This window comes from Dipodomys merriami, unplaced genomic scaffold (assembly GCF_024711535.1).
Source record: "Dipodomys merriami isolate MVZ:Mamm:240054 unplaced genomic scaffold, mDipMer1.0.p SCAF_551, whole genome shotgun sequence".
Classification (NCBI taxonomy): Eukaryota; Metazoa; Chordata; class Mammalia; order Rodentia; family Heteromyidae; genus Dipodomys; species Dipodomys merriami.
Window position 1 is genome coordinate 143,651 of NW_027206126.1, and position 20,031 is coordinate 163,681.

Genomic DNA, 20,031 nt, shown 5'->3' on the forward strand with positions numbered 1-20,031 from the left:
GCTGCCCCTCAGCTCATCTGCCTGCACTGATAATTTTTTTCTTTTTTTTGGATCCGGTCGTGGGGCCTGAACTCTGGGCCTGGGCGCTGTCCCTCAGCTCTTCAGCTCAAGGCTAGCGCTCTACCACTTGAGCCACAGTGCCACTTCCGGCTTTTTTCTTTTTGCTTATGTGTTGCTGAGGAATCGAACCCAGGTCCTCAGGCATGCAAAGCAAGCGCTCTACCACAAAGCCACCTTCCCACCCCCTGCACTGATAATTTTGTATAGACCTCAAATGAGACTGGAACTATCCAAATGACCTTTGGCAAAAATCAGGTTCCTGGGGCTGGGAACATGGCTTAGTGGTAGTGCTTGCCTAGCATACACCAGGACTGGAAAAAATAAAAACAAAATCAAGTTCATCACCTCTGAAAAAAATACACACCACAATTATACCTACTTAATACTCAAAAAGCAAATTTAGGGAGAATCAAGCCCTTTTATAGATGCAAGTTAATAGTGGAAATACCTCCTATAACCTTTGACAAGTAAATAAGCAACCTCTGAAAGACCACAGGCCGCTTGGCCAGTCAGTCTATGGTTTCTTGACTGTTTGACTACTCTACACTGATAAAAGAGGATCAAAACAAAAGCATAGAAAGCTATCTGGCATACTGAAAAAGACACACTTACTTGTATTTACTCCCAGTTCTTGGATGTGGCTGAATTTTGCAGCGGTAAAGTGTTGGGTCCCTCAGGCACCCATTGTTACTACTCATGTCAATTTTTGCTCGCAAACAACAGGACTGACCAAACTGAGTTCCTTTTTTCATTTCTTCCCACATTTGTAGATTCTTCTCAATAGCTATAAAGTGACAACTTCATTAGTGGTTATTTAATGTTACTAATGTGGTTAAATTCTAATTACTTTATTATTCTTATAATTTGATATGTTATCATTTTATGTTAGCCATATTCCATTAATTTGAAATACTACAATAGCTATGGTGGTGGCTCACACCTGTAATACCAACTATTCAGAGAATCACTGTTGTAGGCCAGCCCAAATGAAAAAGTTAGCAAAACTTATCTGAAAAATAACTAAAGCAAAAAGAACTGGGGTGTGGCTCAAGTGGAAAACCACTTGCCTAACAAGTCCAAGGCCCTGAGTTCAAATGAAAGTACTAACAAAGGGGGAAAGAAAACACAACACTTAAAGAAATATACTCTATAAAGATGTTATAGAAAAGGTAAAATCAAGAGTCTACGGATATAGCACCAACCAAGGATACAAGAGAAAGTATATTATCCGAAGGTTTTTCTCATTTGTTGCCATCATTTTATTTCCCTGACATGGCACACCTTATCAGCTCATCTCTTCTCCCCTATAAAATCTTCACCTGGTGCTTCTAAAGAAACATTCTTTTCTTTGGCAACCTTAAGCCTAGGGGTCAGACCAGTTTGTCCTGACCCTGGGGAACCTTAAGTACTGTCACTATAATGTTCATCTAAAGAACATGGGGTAGATAGACCAGGTGTTGGTGGCTCACACCTGTAATTCTAGCTATTCTCAGGAGGCTGAGATCTGAGGTTGTTTGATCTGAGCTGGTTTGTAGCCAACTCTGGCAGAAAAGTTTATGAAACTCTTATTTTCAATTAACCACCAAAAAGCCAAGGAGCTGTGGCTTGAGCAAAAAAGTTCAGGGACAGGGTCAAGGACCTAATTTCAAGCTCTAGGACCAGCAGAACATGGCATAAGCTAAAAGCATGAGCTGTGGGTTCTGTAGAGAATAGGAAATTCTTAAATCACAGAAAACAAAAAAAATGACAGAAAACAGAAAAAAAAATCTAGAAAAAAACCCTCTTTATCTCAGGTGACTGTAGGTCTACCTATTTCAGCATATTCAGTCTATTCTAAATGAATAAGAAAGAACTGTGAAGCTAGGTGCCAGTAGCTCACACCTGTAGTCCTAGCTACTCAGGAGGCTGAGATATGCAGATTGCAGTTCAAAGCCAGCCTAGGCAAGAAAGTCCATGAGACTCTAATCTCCAATTAACCATTAGAGAAGCAGAAGTGGCAATGTGGATCAAGTGGTAGAGCACTCACCTTGAGCTGAAGAGCTCAGGGATAGTGCCCAGGCCCAGAGTTGAAGGGAGGGAGGAAGGGAGGGAGGGAGGGAGGGAGGGAGGGAGGAAAGGGAAAGGAAGAAAGACAGAAAGAACTGTGAAACAGGACCTTTCTGTGTAAACTTTGGAGATACAATGGACATTTTTCCTGTACCCAAATTATCAAGATAGAACTGGGGGCATGGATCAAGCGATAAAAGTCCCTTACCTAGCAAGCACAAGGTGCTAAGTTCAAACCCCAATAACACACACACACACACACACACACACCCCAAAACAAGTACACACACACACACACACACACACACACACACACACACAAAAAAAAACAAGTGTAAAGGCCCAATTGTTAATTAGCTTTTAAAATGAGAATTAAAAAAAAAGGTTTAGGGCTGGGAAGGTGGCTCAGTGGTAGAGCGCTTGCCTTGCATGCCTGAGGCCCTGGGTTTGATTCCTCAGCACCATATAAGCAAAAAGAAAAAAAAAAAGCCGGAAGTGGCGCTGTGGCTCGAGTGATAGAGCTCTAGCCTTGAGCTGAAGAGCTGAGGGACAGCGCCCAGGCCCAGAGTTCAGGCCCCACGACCAGACCCAAAATAAATAAATAAATAAATAAATAAAAATAAAAAAAAAATAAAAAAAGGTTTAATATAGCAATTTGAATATTTCCAAATACTTCAAAAATAAAATATGAAAGTTCTACCAACATAACTACAGAGACTACAAAATTAAAATACCCCAATTTGTGAGCTCAGAAGACAAGTCAACAACTGATAAATGAGAATGGTATGCTCTCAGGCTGGGTACAAGACAGCAGATACAAGACCAACCTGAGCTAAATAGTAAGCCTGTCTAAAGGAAATTTTAAAAAGTATGCTCTTTAGGCAGGTGATATTTCAGTAACATAGGGTACCCACATGTTAAAAGGAAGACCTGAATGCAAATAGTGTTATCATCTAACATTTTATAAACGTTAAACATTTAAATTAAAGAAGCATAAGGGCTAGGGATGAAGTGGTATCATGTGCTAGTCTAGCATTTACAAAGCTCTGGGTTTGATCACCAGCACTTCAAGAAAAAGAGCTGTAAAATATCACAGTAAAGCAGGGCACTGGTGGCTCCTGCCTATAATCCTAGCTACTCAGGAGGCTGAGTTCTGATGATAGAGGTTCAAAGCCAGCCTGGGCAAGAAAGTCTGTGAGACTCTTATCTCTAATTAACTACCAGAAAACCAGAAGTGGCACTGTGGCTCAAGTGGTAGAGCGCTTGCTTTGAGCTGAAGAGCTCAGGACAGTGCCCAGGCCCAGAGCTCAAGCCCCATGACCAACAAAAATAAATAAATACATACATACATACATACATACATACATACATACATACATACATACATACATAAATAAATTTAAAAAAATCACAGTAAGGGAAATACATGCAAAAGACTGCATATAATAAGAACTAAAGGCATGGGCTCTTTAAACATGGTTGTGATCGGTAATAAAGCAATAAAAATGTAAAAGATTACAGAGAAAGAAAAAAGATTTCTGAAATACATTAGCATAGAAATCACACTCAATGTGTTTCACGTCAGCATCTCTCTTTTTTTTTTTTTTTTTGGGGTCCGGTTGTGGGGCCTGAACTCTGGGCTTGGGGTGCTGTCCCTCAGCTCTTCAGCTCAAGGCTAGCACTCTACCACTTGAGCCACAGCACCACTTCTGGTTTTTTTCTTTTTGCTTATGTGGTGCTGAGGAATCGAACCCAGGGCCTCATGCTTGCAAGGCAAGCACTCTACCACTGAGCCACCTTCCCAGCCCCATCACATCAGCATCTCTTACAATAATGAAATCATGTACTGCTAAGGAAGCGTAATACAGAATATAAATTAAAACATCAGACAAAACTACGCCTTACAGTTATTTCTATGTTTGGATTCTATCCTCTGTTCACGTTCTGCTTTCATCTGCTCAGCAGGAGTATCATCAACATAAGCCTTCCCTTCTTGAATTAGTTTCTCTGCATATTTCATTATAGTTTCAAAATGATCTGATGTATAAGTAAATTGATTTGGTTTGATATGCAGCATTGCAACATCTTCCAAGATAACCTGCAATAAATTAAAAAAAAAGTGCATAGTTTCATTTTTCCCATTATTTCCAATCCCTGATACTGCATTTTGAATAAATGTAATTTTAAAAAAATCCGTCTTAAATAGCCTGAAAAAGGCCGTGGAAGTTGTATGATATTAAGTCAGAAAAAAAAAATTATTCATTACATCAGCTTCCAAATTTTCAGCTCCAAAAGCTGATCTCATGAGGGAGCTTTCATTTACTCTGAAAAAATCAGTTATTATTTATTGATCATATCAACAATCCTTTGTATCCTCTTGGAATGTAGTGTAGTGCTTCTGAATAAAGATGAGACAAGAGGTAGAAAACTACATTTTCCAATACCTATTTAGTGATTATTTCATTCATAAACTTAATTATTATATGACAATAAGAAAACCTGCCTCCAGTGAATTTGTTACTCATAGGAAAATACAGCATGTAGGTAAATTCTATAACCGGAGAAGAGAAAATTTTTTTTTTGTATAGGAACTTGATATTTTTCGGTTTGGGTCTCAAGAACATACATAGGTGGAATATATAAAAGGGGGGAGGCAGCTATGAAACAAAGTTTGCTTTTCATACCATGAAGGTATCAGGTTACCCTCTAACTTTAATTTACTTTTCTGAAAAAAGTCATCACTACACTTTTAATTACCTTCTCAAAATCTTCCTTTTCTTTTTCAGGATTTGTGTCATCAAATCTCATGATCAGTTTCCCTTTAAAGTTAACCTGGTAGTGCTGGTTCAGAAGAGCAGCTTTTGCATGCCCAATGTGTAAGTAACTAAAACAAAAACATTCCACAAAGAAACTCATTAACAGGTCTTAACTGAACACTTCAACTTAACCCTGAGGAGATGAGAACTAAACAGATCTTCTAACTAGTACTCGAACCATATTTTACTTTCCAACAAGAAGTACTATGATAGAAAAACTGACAGAAAAAAAAAACAAAACAAACTAGGAATATTATAATACAAAAACAACTTTGCACATAAAATCTCATGAACAAGTACAGTATTTACAAAAGTTGCAATGTTCTTTTTTCCCCCCAAGAGTAATGGTCATCTGGAGGAAAACTGCTTCTGAAACCATTTCCAATGCCAACTGGTAGTGTCCCCTTAGTATATGACATGATGCTACTGGGATTGGACAAGCACCTAGTACCCACTAGAGAGAAACACCTCTATAACTGTCACTGTCACTGTGATGGCTAAATGAGAACCTACGAGAATTATGAAGCCAAAAGAACTGGGCATGATAGCTCACACCCGTTAATCTTAGCAATAGAGACTTTTATTAGAGTTGGAGGATCACAAATTTCAGACCATCCAGTTCAACTTAGCAATATCCTGTCTCAAAATATTTCTTTCTCTGGACATTTTATTTCTCTAGGCTTTAGTAGTCTCAAATGCCAACAAAAAGATTTTAACCAAATGACTACAAAGGTCACATCTAGTATCAATGAATCAAAATGTATAATATTCTTTTGAGCCAGGCGCTGGTGGATCATGCCTACAGCTACCCAGGAAGTTGAGATATGAAGAAGGGGTGGGAGAGGAAGAAGTCAAGAAACAGTATTGATAATTTATCAATATTTTCCTCTATCAATGTGTTTATTTATTTATTCATTTTGCCAGTCTTGGGACTTGAACTCAGGCTTGGGCACTATCCTTGAACTTCTTTTTGCTCAAGGCCAGCACTCTACCACTTGAGCCACAACATCACTTCTGCTTTTTCTGCTTATGTGGTACTGAGGAATTGAACCTAGTGCGTCATGCATGCTAAGGAAGCATTGTACCACTAAGCCACATTCCCAGCCCAATCAAAGCAGTTTGTAAAAAGCAATGTTCTGTAGGGCGCCGGTGGCTCATGCCTATAATCCTAGGTACTTAGGAGACTGAGATCTGAGGATCGTGGTTCAAAGCCAGCCCAAACAGAAAAGTGAGACTCATATCTCCAATAAACCACCAGAAAACCAGAAGAAGCTCTATGGCTCTCAAGTGGTAGAGCACTCTCGTTGAGCTGAAGAGCTCAGGGACAGCACCCAGGCCCAGAGTTCAAGCCCAAGACTGAGAAAAAAAAAAGCAATGTTCGTAGTGGCATCTACCTGTAAATTTCTAGCACTTAGGATTCTGAGGCAGAAGGGTCTTGAGTTGAGGTCAGCTTGGGTTACAGACCAAGACTCTATCACCAAAAACTTTTACAAGGAAATTAACTTGGCCATTATTGTTTAAATTATAATCATTTGGGAAGAAAACAAGGTATGAAGCCAGTTTAAATAGCTCTTGCCAATTTTTACCACTTTCAGTTTACTACAGCAGTCACCATTTTAAGGTAAGTCATCTAGTTCTAATAGCACACCTTTGACATGAAGTGATATTGATATTATGAAAAATACAACTCCATTTATGACAATGAAAGCTGAATGTAGGTGGCTCATGCCTATAATCCTAGCTATCCAGGAGGCTGAGATCTGAGCATCATGGTTAGAAGTCAGCCTAGGTAGAAAAGTCTTCTTGAGACTCTTACCCCCAATTAACCACTCAAAAACTGCAAGTGGAGCTGTGGCTCCAAGTTGTAGAGCACTAGCCCTAAGCAAAAGAGCTAAGGGACAGTGTGCAGGACCTGAGTTCAAACCCCACAACTGCAAAACAAAAAAAATAAAATAAAATAAAAAACAAAGGTCAATTAAACATGGCCTTGCACATGCCTAGTAAGAACTCTGCCACTGAATGACACACCAATCCTAACTCAATTAAGTTTCTACAAATTTAGACAGAGGTCCAGATCAGTGATTGGCTTATAAAAAGGGTTTTTGCATGCATAAGTAATAGAACCAACTACAATGTGCAATGCAATATGGGCTTTTAAAAATTGCCTGCAAAAAACAGAACTGCATATACTCTAGAAGATATCTTAGAACAAAAAAGTTATTACACAAAAATTGATGAAATCCCAGAAATGGATGGAGTTTAGTGAAGAATATCAATATTTGTTCATTAGCTATGATAAAGTTACCATATAAATGCAAGATGCCAATGAAAAACTGGATGTAATAAATATAGAAACTTCCTGTAAATCTAAAACTATTCTAAAATAAAGTAACTTAAAATAAAGGGCTATGGATTCCCAGAAACAGAAAACTAGATGTTAACTTGATGCATGTTTAATTCAGCAATGAGCTACATCATTCAAAAAGATACAGTTACTGATCACCTATTGTTTGAATTAATGTGTTTAGCTTTAAATATAAAATTAACTTAAGAAGGATAATGTGGAGCTGACAATGGAGCTGAGTGGTACAGTGTATATTTCCCATGAACAAGATGCTGGTAGGGAAGGAAGAAGGAGGAAAAGAGGGAGGAAGGAAGGGGAGGGAAAAAAGGCAATGAGGAAAAAATGAAGGAGAAAAAGAGGAAGACAGAAGAGACAAAGTGAGAGGAGGAAAAAAGGGGAAAGAAAAAAAGGAGGAGGAGAAAAAAGGTCTTAAAGAAAAATACATCTGAATCAGCAATAATGTATATAGCTCTAATAATGTATATGTCAAGCTTCAGGAAAAACAATTGAGACTATAAAATACCATAACTAAAATAATCATCTGAAGAAACAATAGTGAAAGGAAGTAAGGAATCATGCTGCTTTAGTTACCAGTAATACTGAATTAGACTTCTGCCATGCACAACAGTGTAATTTTTAGCTACAAGAGCCAGATGGCAGATTTTGAGTTTGGCCAGATATTAATACATCGTATGAATCAGCTTCTAAATAGTGCCTTCCTCAAAGGGTTGTTCAGATTAATGACTTACTATACAGAAAGCACTTGTTAGTGCCTGTACTTGTTAGCAAGTATATGGGGATATGATGAAATTTATGAACAGTAATGAAATATTGGTTATATTCCAAATCCCTACCTGTATAAGAGCATCTCTCTGAAAATGACATAATTTAGAACAGATAAACATATTTTATAATATATATGTATAAATATGCTAATCCAATATTCAAGAAGTGACAGTGATTTTAAAAAAAAGACAAAAAATGGCATAGCAAGAAATAGTATTTAAAAGCTACTTATTTATTTTTTTGTTGGTCGTGGAGCCTGAACTCTGGGCCTGGGCACTGTCCCTCAGCTCTTCAGCTGTAGACTAGCGCTCTACCACTTGAGCCTCAGCCCACTTCTGGCCTTGTCTATTTATGTGGTGCTGAGGAATTGAACTGAGGGTCTCATGCACGCAAGACAAGCATTCTACCACTGAGCCACCTTTCCAGCCCCTTAAAAGCAACTTTTATCAAACAACTAAGATTAGTAATGCAAATGACAAGTATGACCTCTCATATCAAACACAGAAATAGAATATTGGGAGGAAAGGACTCATGATATCTTTAAGAACTGAATTATGGCTGGGCATTGGTGGCTTATGTCTGTAATGCTAGCTACTCAGGAGGCTGAGATCTGAGGATCATGGTTTGAAGCTATCCCTGGCAGGAAATTCCATGAGACTTTTAATCTCCAATAAACTGTTCAGAAAAAGCCAGAAGTGGAGCTGTGGCTCAAGTGGTAGAACATTAACCTTGGGCACAAAGAGATAGAGAGAGCACCAGGCCCAGGATCACCAAAAAAAAAAAAAAAAGAATTGAACCACATAACATAAATGCTATTTATTTCATTGAGTCACGAATCAATCAAATTTGTTATTTTTTTCAGTCATTATTTCTTTTTCGTTTCTTCTACCATCCCCTAGTACAGAAAAGAAGCCATGAGCCAGTGGCTCATGTTTCTAATCCTAACTACCTCAGAGGGTGAGCTTAGTAAAGGTTTGAGGTTCGAGGTCAGCCCAAGCACAAAAGTTCATGATATTCCATCTCCAAAAACAAAAAGACAAGGTAGAAGAATGGCTCAAGTGGTAGAATGTCAGTAAAACAAGCAAGCTGAGCAAGCCCAAGGTTGAGTTCAAACCCTAGCACCAGCAAAATAAAGTAAAAAGTATGCAACTATACAACTGGTTTTTCTTTTAGTTTTTTTTTTTTTTAATGTGGTATCAGGAATTGAACCCAGGGCCTCTTTCATGCTAGATAAGCACTCTACCACCAAGCCACATTCCCAGGCCTAGACTGGTTTTTATGATGAGATCATTTGTAAAGATCTATTAAGTACATAGCTAAAAGAAAATTGTTTGCTGGGTGCTGGTGGCTCACGCCTGTAATCCTAGCTACTCAGGAGGCTGAGATCTGAGGATTGCGGCTCAAAGCCAGCCTGGGCAGTAAAGTTCATGAGACTCTTATCTCCAATAAACCACCAGAAAACTGGAAGTGGCACTGTGACTCAAGTGGTAGAGTGCTGGACTTGAGCTGAAGAGCTGAAGGACAGCACTTAGGCCCAGAGTTCAAGCCCCACAACGGACAGAAAAACAAGAACAAAAAGAAAATTGTTTTCCTATCTGCCAATTTCTGTTATCTACATATTCTATCTACCAAAAAAGGATAAGAATGTGAAATTCTTATCTGAAACAAAATCTGAAATTAAAGTTGTACAAAGAATCATTTCAGCTGGGCACCCTGTGGCTCACACCTGTAATCCCAGCTACTTAGGAGACTGAGATTTGAGGATCAGAGTTCAAAGCCAGCCCAAGCAGGAAAGGCCCTGAAACTCTTATCTCCAATAAAACCACCAGAAAAAAATGCAAGTGCCACTGTGGCTCAAGTGGTAGAGTGCTAGCCTTGAGTTTAAGAACGAAAGGACAACACTAGGCCCAGAGTTCAAGCCCACAACCAAAAAAAAAAAAAAAAAAAGAATCATCTCACAAATTAACACTGGTTCTAAGGTTCAGCATCGAGGTGCACAACTGCATTAGTAATGTGTCTTTAGTAAGGCTTATTTTATTATATTAGTATCACAGGAACTACAAAGCTTGATATTCCTCTTAACTCTGCTTCAAGGAGATGGATTGAAAAGGCAGACTCCCTTCAGGCTTAGGGAATGGTACACAAGGTTTGAAGCAGCCCCATGCTATGGCTTACAGCCACAACAGTCTTTTCTTAAATGAGTGGACTCTTTGATTATAATTTTCTTTTTTTTTTTTGTCCAGTCATGGGGCCTGAACTCTGGGCCTGGTCGCGGTCCTTCAGCTCAAGGCTGTCGCCCTACCACTTGAGCCACAACGCCACTTCCGGCTTTTTTTTCCCTGCTTATGTGGTGCTGAGGAATCGAACCCAGGGCCTCATGCATGCAAGACAAGCACTCTACCACTGAGCCAACGTCCCAGCCCTGATTATAATTTTCTATGTTTGCCAAGAGCTAATGAGTTTGGGAAACTTGTTACCAATGGAAAGAAGTAAGTAGGAATGTATTTTTCAACACATTTCTCCATTTGAGGGAAAAAAATACTGCTATCTAATTCTACTATTAATATAAAAGATGACTGGAAGTATCATACAAATCCTTAGTGAATAAAAGCCCCCCAAATCTTAGAATACAAATAAAGGTTAATCCCTATTTATAGACATTTTTAAATTTAAATTCCCCCCCCCCTTTTTTTTGTCAGTGCTGGGATGTGAACTCAGGGCCTTGCACTTGCTAGGCAAACACAACCATTGAGCCACTCTGCCAACCCTTATTTTAATGTTTCTATTTGTAGTATTTTCTTATTTCTATTTAAAATGGGGTAAAATTTCAATGTCTCTTCTATTCTTAATAAGCTAAAGCTACAAATTAAAATTCAACTAATATTATGTTAATAATTAAGAACTATTATGACTTTTTAACTCCCATCATCAAAATCTTATTTATTTCCTTTTGTATCAACTCTTTAGTATTAGAAGTTGGGTAACTTTTAAGGTTTTCCCACTAATATATTTAAGTGTAAGTTTGAGATGTATTTCCTTACCCACTAGCTTCTGGAGGAAATCTGACAGTAACCTTTCCCATCTCTGCACCTGGAAGCTCAACAAACTTCCCAACGTCTTGTTTTTTCTCAGGTGCCTGAAAAGAAAAACATCAACAACAAGCTATATGGTTAAATACTTAAGAACATGTTCACTATACCTACTAAATGACACACTATAGTAGTTATGAACAAAATAATGACTAGACCATCATCCTGCACTTGGGTAATTAAAAGTCTGATGAAGGAAATAAACAAAAGCACACACCAGTAATACCGGTAGTGTTTTTAGAGGGTACAGTTAGAACATGTAGTAAAGCTAATCAACAAGCCAGGCACCAGTGGCTCACCCTAGTAATCCTAGCTTTTCAGAAGCCTTTGATCTGAGGATTGTGGTTTGAAGCAAGCCTTAGGCAGGAAAGTCCATGAGACTCCTATCTCCAATTTATCACCTAAAAAAACAGATGTGACTCCAATAGAAGAGCACTAGCTTGAACACAAAAATTCAGGTAAAGTGCTCAGGCCCTAAGTTCAAGCCTCAGGATCACAACAACAACAAAATTTTAAACTGTGAATCAACAATATCCAGGTCTTCAGGAAAAGCTTACAAGGTAGTAAGAACCACACTGGATCTTTCCTGATTTTGGTTTTGTACAGATACGGAGGCTTGAATTCAGGGCCTCAAGCTCTCAATTGTCTTTTTCTACTCACAGGCTAACAATTTACCACTTGAGCCACAAATTCAATTCTAGCACTTCACTGGTTAATTGGAGGTAAGATTCTCTTGCTTTTGTCTGTCCAAGTTAGTTTTGAATAGAGATCTTCTGATCTCTGTCTTCTGGGTAACTAGGATTATACATGTAAGCCACTGACACCTGGTTCCAACCTGCATCTTAAAAAGTGGAAATGTGCCAGGCACCAGTGGCTGCTACTCAAGTAGCTGAGAGCTGAGAATCAAGGTTCGGTTCAAAGCCAGCTCCAAAGCCAGCCTGAGCAGAAAAGCCCTTGACACTCTAATCTCCAATTAACCAAGAAGCACTAGCCTGGAGAACAAAAGCTCAGGGTCAGTGCCTGGAGCAGAAATATTTCAGATGGAAAGGCTAAAGGGGCTAAAGTGTTTAGAGGCAAGACACAAAGGCAGGGAAGGGCAATACAGTATCTATGCATAGTATAGGTCCATGAGCAAGAAAGCTGAAATACATTAAGTCCAAAACAGAATGTATAGGCCAGGTAGTGGTGATTCCTGTCCATAATCCTAGCTACTCATAATGCTGAGGTCTGACAATCACAGTTCAAGGCCAGTCCAGGAAAAAATAAGTCTATGATATTCTTATCTCCAATTATAACAAAATACCAGAAGTGGAGGTGTGGCTCAAGTAGTAGAGCACCAGCCTTGAGTGAAAAAGCCGAGCAAAAGTTCAAGCCCCCATACTAACACACAAGGTTTGGACTTGGCTTTTATGCTTCAAGTAATGGCATCCTCTAGGGGAAATGAAATGTTACTTTCATAATTTAAAACCCTACCTAGGACAGCTAAGATGCAGAATTAGAGAAAGATAAGACCACATGTGAAATGGTATTTAACAAAGATGCAATAACATAAGCAGAGAAGTAGGGTTGGATAGAAAGAAACCCTGTATAAGAGGACTTGTTGACTCATTAGATGGGAAAAAATGGTAAAGGATTCGCCAAAGTATTAGGCAAATTTTACTACATCAGAAAAACCTTCATTAAATAAGAACTATACTATTCATGTCGACGATGTGAAACCAATCAAATCAGAATGATTCTAGAGAAGAGGACCTTTTCTACTGTACTCTATTCTATATCTTCCTATAGAAGTATCAAAAGGATCTGTAGCATCCAAGGACTCAATGGTTAAAAACCAGAAAAGAGAAGATTCAGGAGAAAGACAGTAAAATAATAATAACTAAGTTGAAGGTGTAGATTGAGGGAATGGGACTGTAGTTTAGTGATTGAGTGCTTGCCTAGCATACATGAAGTCCTGGGTTTGATTCCTCAGTACCACATAAACAGAAAAAGCCAGAAATGGTGCTGTGGCTCAAGTGGTACAGTGCTAGCCTTGAGCAAAAGAAGCTCAAGGACAGTGCCCAGGCCCTGAGTTTAAGCCCCAGGACTGGCAAAACAAAAAGTGTAGATTGATGGTAGAACATGTGCTTAGCATAGATGAGGACTTGGGTTCAATCCCCAGCACTAAACAACAAAACTAGAGAAAATTTAGTTATATAAAATTTGAATTGTCTAGGAAAAATACTGGAGATTCAATCTTTCACAAGTATAAAGATTAGGGCTTTAAGTAATCTACCAGTTAATGTCAAACTAAGATTTAGCAACAGTAGATTCTTCTAAGATAATCCTTTTTCACTGTGAAAAGATAAGTTCATTTTTTGGTAGTGCCTATGAATTCTAGGTTAAGCAAATACTGCCACTGGGATATACTCTCAGTCCCAGAAAATAAGTTTTATGAGTAGCAATGATTTCCTTCTCAGAGCCACACTGAAACATTAGCATTTAAGAAAGGGGGAGGGCTGGGAAGTTGGCTCAGTGGTAGAGTGCTTGCCTCGAATGCATGAGGTCCTGGGTTCGATTCTTTAGCACCACATAAGCAGAAAAAGCCGGAAGTGGTGCTGTGACTCAAATGGTAAAGCACTAGCCTTGAGATGAAGAGCTGAGGGACAGCGCCCAGGTCCAGAGTTTAGCCCCCCCAACCGGCCAAAAAAAAGAAAGGGGGAAACAGTCGGACGCCAGTGGTTAACACCTGTAATCCTAGCTACTCAGGTGGCTGAGATCTGAGGAGTGCAGTTTGAAGCCAGCCTGGGCAAGAAAGTCTGTGACAGTCTTTATCTCCAATAAACTCCATAGAAAAAATGGCTTAAGTGGCAGAGAGCTAGCCTTGAGCACAAAGAACAGCGCCCAGGCCCTGAGTTCAAACCTTAGGACTGGCAAAAAAAGAAAAAGAAAAAAAAAAGAGAAAGGAGGAGAACAAGGAGGGAAAGGTAGGGAAAGAGGGGAGAGAAGAAGGAAGGGAAGGAAGGAGGGAGGCAAACAGGCTTACCACTTTAGCTTTGCTTGTTGAAACATCCCACTTGGTATCTACTGACTGGAAGGCCTGCTGGGCTTCAAGAAAACCAAACCAGCGTTTTACATGAACTGGAGCCTTGTTCTGTTTCATTTGTTCTTGCCATGCAGCACTTCCTATTAGCAAACATAATTTAAAAACTATTCTATAAATCTGCAACCTCAAAAGCAAAGTTCTAACCATGGTTAATTCATGTAAAAGAGATTCAAGTCCTTCTTCTGCAATAAAAAAATTTACACATGTCCTAACACTTCAATGTATTTTACAGAGTTGACAAAAAAATCACTTTTTCTTACTCATGCCACACACATTGTAAAACCAACACTTAATTAAGAAAAAGATTTCAAGATGAACTAGAAAAAACAAAATCAAGATAATCAAGATGCTCTCTTGATGCTGCTGGTAGCTAATACCTGTAATCCTAATCCTACCTATTCAGGAGGCTTAGATCCAAAGGATCAAGGCTTGAAGCCAATCCAGGCAGAAAAGTCAGTGAGAATTCATCTACAAAATAAACCTAAAACTGAACTGAAGGTATAGCTCAAGTGGCAGAGCACCAGCCAAGTAAGCAACCTAAGTGAGTAAAGGATCTTGAGTTCAAACTCCACTAATGGCAAGAAAAAAAAAGGCACTTAAGTCTGTTTAGCAGTTTAGCATTATAAAGCTACATTCTTAAAAGAACAGTAAGAAGCCAAGAGCAAGTGTCTAATGCCTGTAATCCTAGCTACTCAGGAGGCTGAGATCTGAAGACTGGTTCGAAGACAGTGCAAGCAGAAAAGTCCCCCATGAGACTCTTATCTCCAATTAAACACTCACAAACCAGAACAGCAACTATAGCTCAAAGTGGCAGAGTGCTAGCTTTGAGCCAGGCCCTGAGTTCAAGCACCATGACCAACCAAAAAAAAAAAAAACCAAAAAACAAAATTCAAAATAGATAAAAATGAAGGACACTCCTGTAATACTAGCAAGGGAGGCTAAGGTAGGAAGGAGTCAAGTCCAGCAATAAGGCCATGACTCAAGTAGGAGAGTATCTGCCTAGCAAGTGAGGCCAAATTCAAATCCCAGGGCCTTATTATATATATACCTCAATAAAATCATATATTTTAAGTAAGTGGAGTTTTCTGTATATGTTATATTTCATGAAGCTTTTTTGTCTCTTCAAAATAAAAGGCTAACAGGTTTCCCAAGTTGATAAACACTTCTTCCTATGTGCAGCAAACTAGTTGTAGAAGAGGAATAAGTAACCTCCCAGAAAAGTGACACCTCAAATCACTAAATTAGCCCTTCTTATAGTCCTAGTGATTTTTCCAATGCGAGCTAAGTGTAATGTCCAAAGTAAGGATGAGGCAGCAAAGCTGATATAAGAGACTGAGGATTTTAAGCAAGAATGACAAACGCAAAGGCAAGAGGAACTTAAAAGAAAATCCCCAGGGCTAGTAGAGGACAAGAGATTCCTGTAACTGGATATAAATAAGAAATTTGGATGACTACTCTAGATGAACCCGCTTAAGTTATGGCCTAAACATGTGTGTATGTATAGGTTGGGTGTATACACATACATGCATGCACATGTGTGAATACTTTTTATCCAGCAAAATATTAAAATATTAAATGATTAAAATAAAGTATTTTATTTGGGCTTGGTGGTGCATAATTGTAATCCTAGCCTCTTGTGAGGCTGAGGCAGAAATATTGCTTAGGTTTAGGAGTTTAAGGTAAGCCTAAGCAAGTCAGCCTCCACTTTAAAAAAAAAGAAAAAAAGCCAAAACCATAGAATGCATATTTTAAGAGGAATTACTGATACCTTTTAAGGTGGCCCATACACATAGATCTGCTAAGGTCAAGGAGTTCCCAACTAAGTATGTTCTCAAAGACAGGCAATGATTAAGCTCGTTGATGGCAGAAGTAAACAAATTACATGAAGGTAATTTTGTAGACCTGAACTCCAACCAGTGGTCAATCTGTGAACACAAAGAGAGAAAAGAAATACACTGCAGAGTTTAGACCTTCGAAAAAGATGACCACAAGAAAAAATGGCAGTAATGTAGCACAACATATTTGACTTCCTAATGTAAAAACACACTTTTCTTACCTCAAATTTTTGAATTATGTGGATTCAATTCTAGAAGCACAGGATCTAAGGTGGCACTTAGATAAATATCGTATTTTGTTACTTTCCTGAAGATTTGTGGAAGGGTATTTCAGGAAGAACAAAAAATACAGACAATTTAAAACTGATATGCCTACTGCCTTATCTACAAAGCATGAAAACTGGATGGAATGATCTATACAGTCTCATGCGCCCATGATATTCTAGGAAGGTAGGAAGATGAAGATGCACTGAATGCCCCCAAAGTACAGTTAGTTTGGGAATAAACAACTATTTTTTTTTTGGGGGGGGGGTCCGGTTGTGGGGCCAGAACTCTGGGCCTGGGCACTGTCCCTCAGCTCTTCAGCTCAAGGCTAGCACTCTACCACTTGAGCCACAGCACCACTTCCGGCTTTTTTCTTTTTGCTTATGTGGTGCTGAGGAATCGAACCCAGGGCCTCAGGCATGCAAGGCAAGCGCTCTACCACTGAGCCACCTTCCCAGCCCTTTTTTTTTTTTTTTTTTTTTAAGAAAGAGAAAATATTCTAGTTCTTTACTACAGTGGTGATCAAGCCCAGGGCCTGCCACATGCTAGACAAGTTCTCCATCACTGAGTTATACCAATTCTGAGAATTTTTCTTTTCTTTTAAAAAAATAAAACCACAATAAACATTTCTTAATTAACACTGTAGAGACAATGTACTGTAAGACAATATTGTTCTCAAAAATCCAAAAGCAATAAATTCAAATAAACAAAACATACAAATAAGTGTTTACCTCAGTATGTTCCATCAGGTTAGTGCCATAGAGCCCAGCTGTAGTGGCAACTCTGGCCAAATAGCGAAGTATGGAATTTACGTCTGTGAACACCACATTCCTAGAGTAAAAGCATGAGGTAAAATATTGCAGTCGTTCTAGTAAACAGTAAGTGGTGAGACTATGGAATATATGTAAAAATGGAAATCCTAATATACTTTCTAAGTTCTTTTCACTACAGCAAAATAGATTTGCTTACTTACCTGTTTCTATCCAATTCTAATTTGTTATAAAATATGGGGCTCAACCCACTAATTACTTCAGAGCGGTCTATGCGTGCACATGCGCACACACACACATACACCAACACACACAATTGTATAATGCCTTCTAATTTTAAAAATACAACTTCATCAAAGTACTATTTCACCAGGATGGTGGTGAGCTAGTACTCAGAAGGCTGCCTAGCCAGTTCAAGAATCTGAATAAAAAGCATAAAACCATCACACACACACACACACACACACACACACACACACACACACACACACACACACACACACACACACACACACACACACACACACACACACACACACACACACACACACACACACACACACACACACACTATTCTGCTAGGATATCTCTGAGGCAAAAACTGAAAAATTATTCCCTAAGGAGTTAAACCAAATCTCTTCTCTGGATAATCTCATCAGCCCAAGAAGGAAAGAACTAAAGACACTGACAGAAGTTCCCCAAAAACAGATTAGCTAGACTTTCCTAGAGTAAGCTCAGAATTAATAGAACCAACTCTCAGTTCAGAAATTACCATTCTCACTGTTTTCATGCTAACTACAAAAGAACTACTACCAGAAGTTGTCAGATGTTTGAAAAAAGCCTGTAATTTTAAAGACAGTGACCAAAATAAATAATGAAACAAAAATTGCAATCAGGGCTAAAGGTATAGCTTAGAGGTAGTATATACAAGCTTAAGACCCTAGGTTCAATCTCCAGCATCTTTACAACCAAAGAAAAATAAACATATAAACAAATAAATTAAGAACAGGGAATAATAAAAGGATTATCCAGAAACATATAACAGAACCCTCAAAGGCTAGCATAGTGTCTGACACCTGTAATTCCAGTATGCAAGAGACAGAAACCAGAGGATGTTCAGTTCAATGCTGCCCGAGCTACATAGAAAAGCCTTGTTTTAAAGAAACCAAACAACAACAAAGAACAAAAACCCCAGAGCTCTGATAATAAATATGTGATAGCAGAAATTAAATTTCAACTAGAAATACTGGATAATAAAATTGGGAAAAAAAAACTAGAAACAAAAGAAAATGCAGATGACAACTTAAGAAAACAGGAATTACCTGAATACTCTCATTAATAAAACAGAAAATGGAGCTGGGGTGGTGGAGCTGGGAATATGGCTTAGAAGTACAGTGCTTGTCTAGCATGCATGAAGCCCTAGGTTTGATTCCTCAGTACGGCATAAGCAGAAAAAGCCAGAAGTGGCATTGTGGCTCAAATGGTAGAGTGCTAACCTTGAGCAAAAGAAGCTCAGGGACAGTGCCCAGGTCCTGAGTTCAGACCCCAGGGCTGGCACAAAAAAGAAAAAGAAAACAAAATGGAGCTGGGTACTGTCTACACCTATAATCCTAACTATTCAGGAGGCTAAGATCTGATCATGGCTGAAAGCTAGCTCAGGCAGAAAAGTATATGATACTCTCATCTCCAATAACAACCAAAAAGCTGGATGAGGAGCTGTGGCTCAAGTAGCAGAGTACCAGCCTTTGGCAAGAAAGTTAAAAGACAGTGTACAGACCATAAATTCAAGCCTCTTATATAAAGCCACAGTGGTACGCACCTGTAATCCCTGCAGAATGACCCTGAGTTTCAGGCTAGCGTGGGTCACATAAGGACTTGTCTCAAAAATAAATAAATCTTTACATGTAAATCTTTCTTCACATTTCTATTTTTTTTTTGTTTTTGCTTTTTGTCAGTCATGGGGCTTGATATCTGGGCCTGGGCGCTGTCCCTCAGCTCTTCAGCTCAAGGTGAGCACTCTACCACTTGAGCCACAGTGCCACTTCCGATTTTCTAAGTGGTTTATTGGAGATAAGAGTCTCATGGCCTTTCCTTCCCGGGCTGGCTTTCAACCACGATCCATAGATCTCAGCCTCCTGAGTAGCTAGGATTACAGGCCTGAGCCACCGGCGCCTGGCATATTTCTAGCTCTTAAAAACAGATAATGAGTGAAATCACATAGCTAGCTGACAAATATAAATCCCTGTATTCCATCCTTTTAGAATAACAAAGTTCACTTCTTTCTAGGAACAACTCACCAAATGAGCAAGTGAAATAAGCATATAATATTTAATTCTGATTATTTTTAATAGTACTGAAAATAGAGCACTTACTCAGAAACATTAAGAAGAGTCTCTTTTCCTTCTTCAACAGAAATGCTGACATCACCTTTCACATGTTCTACTGCCAGCAACGCTTCTAAAAATGGAGGATGAAAAGATTTATTTCTGTTTAACGACAATATTTATAACTTGGATCATAAAAGCAGTAAGGATGAGTCAATAATCCAGCATTAAGTCTTAATGGGAATAAGCTATTTTCTCAGTAGTTTATAGTTTAGAAAGCCTACAGGAAGTCTTATGTTTTATCTCAGAGAAATAACTGAAGAGCAAACTAAGGCTTGGACTACCATGGTAGTCAGCATCTGAAAGCAGAATTAAGGCAATCTTGATCTCAAATTCTAACACACTGCATTTCAAATTAAAGCCTCAGTATTGGCATGCAGACACAGACACACACAGAGAACACATTGAATATAGTTGCTATGAATTTTTACATTGTAAAAAGAGAATGTTCTCACAGAAAAATGCTAACTATTAAATGTAAAAATAATTGTACAATTGGAAGGTCACCATGACAATCAACATCATAAATTAGATGCTGAAACAATGCATGGA

At 38.7% G+C, this 20,031-nt stretch overlaps 1 protein-coding gene across 2 annotated transcripts in view; it reads right to left on the minus strand.

The window, feature by feature from the left end:
• Window positions 1-20,031, minus strand: part of LOC138811960 (bifunctional glutamate/proline--tRNA ligase) — a 64,338-nt gene that overhangs the window by 42,050 nt on the left and 2,257 nt on the right. For both annotated transcript variants that reach the window (XM_069999912.1, XM_069999911.1), the window contains exons 2-9: window positions 19,468-19,552; window positions 17,057-17,156; window positions 15,995-16,151; window positions 14,167-14,306; window positions 11,094-11,188; window positions 4,864-4,990; window positions 4,012-4,204; window positions 673-844 (exon numbers count right to left, since the gene is read on the minus strand). In XM_069999912.1, the coding sequence (XP_069856013.1) occupies window positions 673-844; window positions 4,012-4,204; window positions 4,864-4,990; window positions 11,094-11,188; window positions 14,167-14,306; window positions 15,995-16,151; window positions 17,057-17,156; window positions 19,468-19,552 (1,069 nt within the window). The remainder of the gene's footprint in view (window positions 1-672; window positions 845-4,011; window positions 4,205-4,863; window positions 4,991-11,093; window positions 11,189-14,166; window positions 14,307-15,994; window positions 16,152-17,056; window positions 17,157-19,467; window positions 19,553-20,031) is intronic.